This window comes from Nerophis ophidion, linkage group LG19 (assembly GCF_033978795.1).
Source record: "Nerophis ophidion isolate RoL-2023_Sa linkage group LG19, RoL_Noph_v1.0, whole genome shotgun sequence".
NCBI classification, from domain to species: domain Eukaryota; kingdom Metazoa; phylum Chordata; class Actinopteri; order Syngnathiformes; family Syngnathidae; genus Nerophis; species Nerophis ophidion.
In genome coordinates, this window is record NC_084629.1 from 1976638 (window position 1) to 1987500 (window position 10863).

At 41.4% G+C, this 10863-nt stretch overlaps 1 protein-coding gene across 4 annotated transcripts in view; it reads left to right on the top strand.

The window, feature by feature from the left end:
- Positions 1–10863, top strand: part of fmnl2a (formin-like 2a) — a 187905-nt gene that overhangs the window by 82895 nt on the left and 94147 nt on the right. For all 4 annotated transcript variants that reach the window (XM_061878975.1, XM_061878974.1, XM_061878976.1 and 1 more), the window contains exon 4: positions 1201–1281. In XM_061878975.1, coding sequence (XP_061734959.1) covers positions 1201–1281 — 81 coding nt within the window. The remainder of the gene's footprint in view (positions 1–1200; positions 1282–10863) is intronic.

The window sequence follows — 10863 nt, forward strand, 5'->3', positions numbered from 1 at the left end:
TGCACAAGTGATGTGCACGCCAGCTTTCTGAGGGATCGTTTGTGCACGCCAGCTTTCCGAGACTCTTTATTTTGTTAGCGCAGGCAGCAGGGCTTTTATTGTGAAGATAGGAAATGTGCAGTCGGCCTTTAGAGTTTTGACGGAAAGTACGGCGCGAAAGTCTGTTGAAATAAAAAGTGTTTCTGGCCTTCCTCTCTGTCATTTTTTCATAATAATGAACTGGCAGCAGCCAGCGTCATCTCACAAGACCCTCGGGTGCCGTGAATGTCAATCAAGCAAGCTACGGAATTTTTCGCCAATGTTTTTCTTGTAAAGTGTATGGAAGCTGGATGAATTAGATGCCAAAAACCAACCACTTTCATGTGGTATTGTACAGAAAGGACAACTTTTTTTCTCCTCCATTTGAAAATGTGGGCGTTATCATCATTACTGTCTGATTCCAATCAATGCAAGTCATCAGAATCAGGTAACACACCAACTTATATTCTTGTCTTTGTGAAAGAAAGACATCTATATGTGTTACACATGCTTGTATTATCATTAAACACATTTAACTTGTTTACAAAAATGTCTCTTTCATAAATAAATAAATATAAATGATATATATGAATGAGGTAGATCCCCTCGAGTTGGTCAATTGAAAAGTAGCTCGCCTGCAGAAAAAGTGTGGGCACCCCTGAGGTAAATGATCAATGTACATAAATAACATCCTGTAATTTGATGACAATATATTTTTTTATCTTGATAGATTGGAAATTCACATCAAAGAGTTGACTGATAATTTATTCAGACACTATAAATAATGACAAAGAAAGATAGAAAACTATTAACCGCAACATGTAAGTGGAAAAAACCCCAACAACATTATGATTTGTACATTTTCAGCATTTGCTTGTTCTATATTCAAACAAAGAAAACAATCTGAAGTTGTCTTTATTTTTAAGTTATCATGCCTTGATTTTACCAGTCCGGCCCACTTAGGAGTAGGTTTTTCTCCATGTGGCCCCCGATTGTCATAACCTGTCAGGGTCAATCTTACTAATATTGTAAGTGATCATACTTGACTGCAGCTGGTAGTTTGTCTTTGCCAGCATTAAAACAATAACGATTCCGGTTTTATCGGGGGCTGTCCTGAAACTTTACAAGTGATTTGAAGTAAACCCTTTCTCCTCTCATTCTGTGCCTTTCTCTTTTTTACAGGAGCGATTCCAAGTGAAAAACCCACCTCACACTTACATCCAAAAGTTGAGGAGTTATCTTGACCCGGCAGTTACAAGAAAGGTGAGGCAACTTTGCTAATATGTTATCCCGTAAGTACAGTACGACCTATGGTCTTGTTCCACTGTCACAGGTTTTCCTTCCCACCTTTAGTCTCCTATCTGCTGCCCTGGATTTGCCAGCAGCTGAGCAAAGATAGCACACAAAGCTCCTTGTTGAACTGCTTTGGGAACTTTCTAGATACCAAACAAGCAAGTGTGTAGTTTGAGACAACAGATAGGCGACCATAGGCTGTCAATTACCTCTATTTTCAGAAAAAGTAACAACATAAATATGATAGAAGTTTAAGGGTTGTATATTAATGTAAGGCAGCGCTATTCAGTTCAGTTCAAAACTTGGAAGACAAACATTTTTGCAGCAGATTTCTAAGTACTAGAGTGCTCCTGTTGTACAGAATAACTTAGACCAGGGGTGCCCATTACGTCGATCGCAAGCTACCAGTCGACCGCGGGGGGTGTGTCAGTCCATCTCCAGCCAGGCTTTTAAAAAAAATAGACCTAAAAATGAGTGATCATCAATCTTCACCAAGACGTCACTTAAATGACATTCACGGTACCGGAGGGTCTTGTGAGATGACGCTGGCTGCTGCAAGATCATTATTATGAAAATATGACCGAGAGGAAGGCCAGAAACTCTTTTTATTTCAACAGACTCTCGCGCCGTACCTTCCGTCAAAACTCTAAAGGCCGACTGCACATTTCCTATCTTCACAATAAAAGCCCTGCTTCATGCTGCCTGCGCTAACTAAATACAGAGTCTCGGAAAACTGGCGTGCACAAGCGATCCCTCAGAAAGCTGGCGTGCACATCACTTGTGCACGCCAGCTTTCTGAGACTCTTATTTTGTTAGCGCAGGCAGCATGAAGCAGGGCTTTAATTGTGAAGATAGGAAATGTGCAGTCGGCCTTTAGAGTTTTGACGGAAGGGACGGCGCGAAAATCTGTTGAAATAAAAAGTGTTTCTCGCCTTCCTCTCTGTCATTTTTTCATAATAATGAACTGGCAGCAGCCAGCGTCATCTCACAAGACCCTCGGGTGCCGTGAATGTCAATCAAGCAAGCTACGGAATTTGCCGCCAATGTTTTTCTTGTAAAGTGTATGGAAGCTGGATGAATTAGATGCCAAAAACCAACCACTTCCATGTGGTATTGTACAGAAAGGACAACTTTTTTTCTCCTCCATTTGAAAATGTGGGCGTTATCATCATTACTGTCTGATTCCAATCAATGCAAGTCATCAGAATCAGGTAATACACCAACTTATATTCTTGTCTTGGTGAAAGAAAGACATCTATATGTGTTACACATGCTTGTATTATCATTAAACACATTTAACTTGTTTACAAAAATGTCTCTTTCATAAATAAATAAATATAAATGATATATATAAATGAGGTAGATCCCCTCGAGTTGGTCAATTGAAAAGTAGCTCGCCTGCAGAAAAAGTGTGGGCACCCCTGACTTAGAACAATGTAAACACTGACAGACCCTTAAATCAAACATTTTAACCTTGCTAGCAAACATAAAACAACTGGGGTACAAACTTGTGATGTACTTAACTGAAGCGTACCTTAAGACAGTGTTTTTCAAACTTTTTTGAGCTGAGGTACCTTTTTTGTGTTGGAAAAATCCGGAGGCACACCACCAGGAAAAATCGTTAAAAAACTAAACTCAGTTGACAGTAAAAAGTAGTCGCGATTATTGGATATGACTTTAAAACATAACCAAGCATGCATCAATCAATCAATCAATGTTTATTTATATAGCCCCAAATCACAAATGTCTCAAAGGACTGCACAAATCATTACGACTACAACATCCTCGGAAGAACCCACAAAAGGGCAAGGAAAACTCACACCCAGTGGGCAGGGAGAATTCACATCCAGTGGGACGCCAGTGACAATGCTGACTATGAGAAACCTTGGAGAGGACCTCAGATGTGGGCAACCCCCCCCTCTAGGGGACCGAAAGCAATGGATGTCGAGCGGGTCTAACATGATACTGTGAAAGTTCAATCCATAGTGGCTCCAACACAGCCGCGAGAGTTCAGTTCAAGCGGATCCAAGACAGCAGCGAGAGTCCCGTCCACAGGAAACCATCTCAAGCGGATCAGCAGCGTAGAGATGTCCCCAACCGATAAACAGGCGAGCGGTCCATCCTGGGTCCCGACGAGCGGTCCATCCTGGGTCTCGACTCTGGACAGCCAGTACTTCATCCATGGTCATCGGACCGGACCCCCTCCACAAGGGAGGGGGGGACATAGGAGAAAGAAAAGAAGCGGCAGATCAACTGGTCTAAAAAGGAGGTCTATTTAAAGGCTAGAGTATACAGATGAGTTTTAATATAGCATCAATATAGCTCTTGTCTCAAAACAGGTGTACTGTCACCACAAGTCACATCCCGCCGTGATTTAATTTTGACTTTTTTGCTGTTTTCCTGTCTGTGTTGTTATAGTTCTTATCTTGCACTCCTATTTCGGTGGCTTTTTTTCCCCCTTTTTTTTGGGCATTTTTCTGTAGCAGTTTCATGTCTTCCTTTGAGCGATATTTCCCACATCTACTTTGTTTTAGCAATCAAGAATATTTCACTTGCTTTTATCCTTCTTTGTGGGGACATTGTTCCTTGTCTTGTCATGTTCGGATGTACTTTGCGGACGCCGTCTGTGCTCCACAGTAAGTCTTTGCTGTCGTCCAGTATTCTGTTTTTGTTTACTTTGGTCAATTTTAGTTTTGTTCTGCATCTACAAAGCAATTAGCTACTGGCTGCCACCTACTGATATGGAAGAGTGTTACACGGTTACACTACCCAGCTCTAGACAGCACCGACACTCAACAACAACACATCGTTTGCAGACTATAATTACTGGTTTGCAAAAAATGTTTTTCAACCCGAATAGGTGAAATAGGCAGAGTGGTTGAAAAACACTGCCTTAAGGCACCCCCTTAAATCCTCCTTTTTGAGAGTTACACATGTTTTTAATGATATAATTTGTGCAACTAAGCTGTTCCTGAAGGTTGTTATCTTCAGATGCAGTCAGTAGTCATTTGTTCAACTTAGTTATACTTAGTGATGATTATTTTGACAATGGTGTTCCTTAAATTCAGTTAAAAAAATCTTTGTGAGAGCCTCACATATTTGCAACACATTTGTTCTTAAAACACTGAGTGCTGTCATAGAGAGGATCCTTGACTAGCTTTTTTTGTGGAAGATCTTTAAAAGGGAACATTATCACAATTTCAAAAGGGTTAAAAACAATAAAAATTAGTTCCCAGTGGCTTGTTGTATTTTTTTGTTTTTTTAAAAATTTTACCGGTCTCGGAATATCCCTAAATAAAGCTTTAAAGTGCCTTACTTTCGCTATCTTCGAAATAACTAGCCATTTCCCTGTGACGTCACACAGTGCTGCCAATGTAAACAAACAATGGGAATACCACAGCAAGATATAGCGACATTAGCTCGGATTCAAACTCGGATTTCAGCGATTTAAGCGATTCAACAGATTACGCATGTATTGAAACAGATGGTTGGAGTATGAAAGTATTGAAGAAGAAACTGAAGCTATTGACGCTATTCATAGCCATAGCATGGCCGAATAGCTGCGTTAGCGTCGCCGGTAAAATGTGCGGACCAAACGATCAGGACTTTCGCATCTTGTGACACTGGAGCAACTTAAATCCGTCGATTGGTAAGTGTTTTTTTCGCATTAAATGTGGGTGGAAGGAAATGTAATATAGTTGCAAATGCATCTGCAGGTTATCCATACATCTCTGTGCCATGTCTGCTTTAGCACCGCCGGTAAATAGCATGTTAGCATCGATTAGCATAGCATGTTAGCATCGATTAGCTGGCAGTCACGCCGCGACCAAATATATCTGATTAGCACATAAGTCAACATCAACAAACTCACCTTTGTGATTTCGTTGACTATCGTTGCAAATGCATTTGCAGGTTATCCATACATCTCTGTGCCATGTCTGTCTTAGCATCGCCGGTAAAATGTGGAGCCACTTTGGTACATTCAATGGGGGTCTGGCGGCAGACACTTTGGCATCTTCGGGCCAGTGGTGCAACTTGAATCCCTCCCTGTTAGTGTTGTTACACCCTCCGACAACACACCGTCGAGGCATGATGTCTCCAAGGTTCCAAAAAATAGTCGAAAAAACGGAAAATAACAGAGCTGAGACCCAATGTTTACAATGTGTTGAAAATGAAAATAGCGGGTGTGTTACCTCGGCGACGTCACATTCTGACGTCATCACCTCCAGAGCGATAAACAGAAAGGCGTTTAATTGGCCAAAATTCACCCATTTAGAGTTCGTAAATCGGTTAAAAAAATAGATGGTCTTTTTTCTGCACCATCAAGGTATATATTGACGCTTACATAGGTCTGCTGATAATGTTCCCCTTTAATTTTCTGAAAATGTGGCCCCCCAAAACAATTTATTTGAATATCTCTAATGTAGAGGATATCACAGGCTCCAAATGTCCACCCGGGTTGGAATAGGGTTTTCCTAGATATGGAGTCCCCAGCAAGTACAACTTTTTAACAAATGGATACAGGTGTGGATGCACACATCTCATTAGCATTAAATCTAAAGGCACATAAACAAAAAATTATTTTAAACCGTCTAAATTCCAGCACCAAGGCTAGATTTTGTGCTTCTAATTTGCTCCCTATGTTATTTAAATGTGCTTCAAAACCAACTTAAACACAGATGTGTGATTGAAGAGGAGAAGATCAAAAAGTAAGACGCACATAGTTACCTGAGGCGAGTCATAGGTGTGTTATCTTATCAACGGCTTCTGTTAGTGTGTTCATTTGTGGAACATATGTGTCTTCTTGACTAACTGGTTCCTGGGTCAACAATGCAGCATTGTTGCTATATTTGTGTCTTTTTGTTACTGTAGTCCTTTAACTTTATTTTAGTTGTCTAGCATGAAATATTTCAATGAGAAAAACAGAATTGCTGACTCTGCATTATGAGAGCATAGGGGAGATGCAATGCTGTTAATTTGTAAAGTTAAATGAGCATCGCAAACGAGATGTGACCTGAGGGAAGAAAGACAACATTACAGAGGGATAAATAAAACAAAATGGTTGTGAGAATGAAAACGAGAGGGACGGAGACAAAAAGAGGCACCAAAGGAAAAAAGAGAGTTATGGGGCTTCTTTCTACATTCCTGCGCCATCCCCCTTTTCTTCAAACTCAAACAATTGCCACTTTGTGCAGCACTGAGAGAGCTGGAGGTCATCGCCTCGGCTTTCCATATATGCAGGCGCCGGTGCATTCTTCGGGGCGGCTCCTAGCCAATAAGTTGCGCTCCTATCCAACCAGTCTTCAAGAATGTATCAGCCATTGATTTGTTTCCACCATCTCCAAATTCTACACTTTCGCTGCTGTCTCTCTTTTCTCCTGCGCCCTCCTCTTTTTCTGCTTTCCCGTGGTACAGCCTCCTTCTCTCGGTTGCAGCTGGTTGTACTTATGTGGAGTGTGGGGTGGTTGCCTTGGGGAGAATGGGGGGAGTTTTGCCTCTGGGAGCCTGCACAGTACCCTGAAATATGCTTTCCACACAAAAGGGCTCCTCCCTAATAAAAACACACTGTTTCTCATCAGCTTGTGTGCCAAACACTCACCGCCCAAGCCTGAACTCTGTGAAAGTTACAAAGACACAATCTCGTCTTCTGTCTCTGATACAATATTTTCAATCACGCTTGCAGAAGGAGTTAGTTAAGAGTTAAGAACTTATCTTACATAATGATCTCAATGTAACTGCTAGCTACACAGGTCCGTGTGGAAAGCCCACTCCCACTACAAGCTGACAGTTTGGCCTTTTGGCTTGTTTCCCTAGCGCTCTCGTCTGTCAACCTGCAGAACCTTGTAGTACCTTGTCCGTTCCCTAAGCCGTGTAGCGGGCGGATCATGGCAGATTACATTACATCATTCATCAAGAAACAAATTGTTCTGCTAGGACAAACAACAAGGAACTCTTCACTTTTGTTTTGCGAACATACCTATATACTGTACATATATACAGTTTCTCTTTAGTTTATCAGCAGACCTATGTAAGCGTCAATATATACCTTGATGTTGCAGAACAAAGACCATATGTTTTTTTTAACCGATCCGAACTCTAAAAGGGTGAATTTGGTAATTTAAATGCCTTTCAATTGATGACCTTTCTCCTGTGACGTCACAACATGAAGGAATCCGCCATTTTCTCAATCTCATTATACGCACCAAGTCGAATCAGCTCTGTTATTTTCCGTTTTTTCAACTGTTTTCCCGTACCTTGGAGACATCATGCCTCGTGGGTGTGTTGTCGGAGGGTGTAACAACACTTAACAGGGAGGGATTCAAGTTGCACCAGTGGCCAAAAGATGCGAAACCGATTTCCGAACTCTAAAAGGGTGAATTTGGTATTTTAAACGCCTTTCAATTGATAGCCTGTCGGAGCGATGACCTTTCACCCGTGACGTCACAACATGAAGCAATCCGCCATTTTCTCAATCTCATTACACGCACCAAGTCGAATCAGCTCTGTTATTTTCCCTTTTTTCAACTGTTTTTCCGTACCTTGGAGACATCATGGCTCGTGGGTGTGTTGTCGGAGGGTGTAACAACATGAACAGAGACGGATTCAAGTTGCAACAGTGGCCAAAAGATGAAAAAACGATTTCCGAACTCTAAAAGGGTGAATTTGGTCATTTAAACGCCTTTCAATTAATAGCCTGTCGGAGCGATGACCTTTCACCCGTGACGTCACAACCTGAAGCAATCCGCCATTTTCTCAATCTCATTACACGCACCAAGTCGAATCAGCTCTGTTATTTTCCGTTTTTTCAACTGTTTTCCCGTACCTTGGAGACATCATGCCTCGTGGGTGTGTTGTCGGAGGGTGTAACAACATGAACAGAGACGGATTCAAGTTGCAACAGTGGCCAAAAGATGCGAAACCGATTTCCGAACTCTAAAAGGGTGAATTTGGTAATTTAAACGCCTTTCAATTGGTAGCCTGTCGGAGCGATGACCTTTCTACTGTGACGTCACAACATGAAGCAATCCGCCATTTTCTCAATCTCATTACACGCACCAAGTCGAATCAGCTCTGTTATTTTCCCTTTTTTCAACTGTTTTCCCGTACCTTGGAGACATCATGCCTCGTGGGTGTGTTGTCGGAGGGTGTAACAACACGAACAGAGACGGATTCAAGTTGCACCACTGGCCAAAAGATGCGAAAGTGCCTCGTTTGTTCCGCACACTTTACCGACGACAGCTATAGCAAGAATGTGTGGATATCCTGCGACACTCAAAGCAGATGTGTTTCCAACAATAAAGTCAAAGAAATCTGCAATATTGGAAAATAGACCACCACTGAATCTGCGAGCTATTCAGGGACGACGGCAGTCTGTTCCCGCGGACGAGAGAGATAAACCTCCTGGATGTCTTAGCTAAGACGTGATTTATGCCAAATCTTTTTCTGTCTCATTTTGTCCACCAAACTTATAACGTTGTGCATGAATGCACAAAGGTGAGTTTTGTTGATGTTATTGACTTATGTGGAATGTGCTAATCAGACATATTTGGTCACGGCATGACTGCAAGCTAATCGATGCTAACATGCTATTTAGGCTAGCTGTATGTACATATTGCATCATTATGCCTCATTTGTAGCTATATTTGCATCAAGCCTTTCCCTCCACCCACATTTAATGCCAAACAAACACATACCAATCGTTGGTTGGTATGTGGAATTCGTCCTCGCTTCTTCCCGTGTCGCTGTTTGTCGTGATATGGCTCAATAGCTTCAGTTTCTTCTTCAATTTTGTTTTCGCTACCTGCCTCCACACTCCAACCATCCGTTTCAATACATGCATAATCTGTTGACTAGCTTACGCCGCTGAAATCCGAGTCTGAATTCGAGCTAATATCGCAATACCTTTCTGTGCTATCCGCCATGTTTGTTTCTTGTTGTTTCACGCTGTGACGTTACAGGATAATGGACGGGTGGATATACCGATCGTGAAAATCAGGCACTTTGAAGCCGTTTTTCGGGATATTGCGTGATGGGTAAAATTTAGAGAAACACTTCGAAAAATAAAATAAGTAACTGGGAACTGATTTTTATTGGTTTTAACCCTTCAGAAATTGTGATAATGTTCCCCTTTAATCATTTGTATAGCACATTGACCAAAGTGCTATGCTGACATAACACTAATAGTATTAAACAGAGTCTAATGTACAAGTGTATTGTTCAATAAATACAATGTTGTGTTTCTATTGTTTTGTATTATATTGGTTTATATACTGTACCAGTGTTTTTCAACCACTTTTTCCGTGAAATACAGTCCGGTGTCATTTCACCTAATTGGTTTAAAAATATTTTTTGCAAACCATTAATTATAATCCGCAAATATACGGTTAATGAGTGTCTGCACTGTCTAGAGCTCACCAGAGTAACCATGTAATACTCTTCCATATCGGTAGGTGGCAGCAGGGAGCTAATTGCTTTGTAGATGTCGTGAACATGGTTTGTCGTGATCACAATATGCGAGAGGCAGCGTGTAGCTAAAAAGTTGTCTAACACTTCAACCCAAAATAAATAAAAGGACAGTGCCGCTAAGAAAATGCATTGAAGCTTAGGGAACGCTATGCAGAATTAAACTAAAACCTAACTGGCTATAAAGCAAACAGAAACAGAATGCTGGACGACAGCAAAGACTTACAGTGGAGCAAAGACGGCGTCCACAATGTACATCCGAACATGACATGATAATCAACAATGTCCCCACAAAGAAGAATAGCGTCCGCAGAACTTAAATAGTCTTGCAAAAAACAAAGCAGATGCGGAGAATAGCGTTGAAGGAAGACATAAAATTACTATGGGAAAATACCAACAAAACAGGAAATCCACCAAAAATAGGAGCGCAAGACAAGAACTAGGAAAACACCAAACACTTCAAAATAAGTCACGGCGTGATGTCCGGAGTTCACCAGAGTAACCATGTAATACTCTTCCATATCAATAGGTGGCAGCAGGGAGCTAATTGCTTTGTAGATGTCGGGAACATGGTTTGTCGTGATCACAATATGCGAGAGGCAGCGTGTAGCTAAAAAGTTATCTAACACTTCAACCCAAAATAAATAAAAGGACAGTGCCGCTAAGAAAATGCATTGACTCTTAGGGAAGGCTATGCAGAATGAAACTAAAACCTAACTGGCTATAAAGCAAACAAAAACAGAATGCTGGACGACAGCAAAGACTTACAGTGGAGCAAAGACGGCGTCCACAATGTACATCCCAACATGACATGTTAATCAACAATGTCCCCACAAAGAAGAATAGTGAAGTGAAGTGAATTATATTTTATATAGCGCTTTTCTCAAGTGACTCAAAGCGCTTTACATAGTGAAACCCAATACCTAAGTTACATTTAAACCAGTGTAGGTGGCACTGGGAGCAGGTGGGTAAAGTGTCTTGCTCAAGGACACAACGGCATTAACTAGGATGGCACACGCGGGAATTGAACCTGCAACCCTCAAGTTGCTGGCACGTCCACTCTACCAACTGAGCTATGCCGCCTAATAG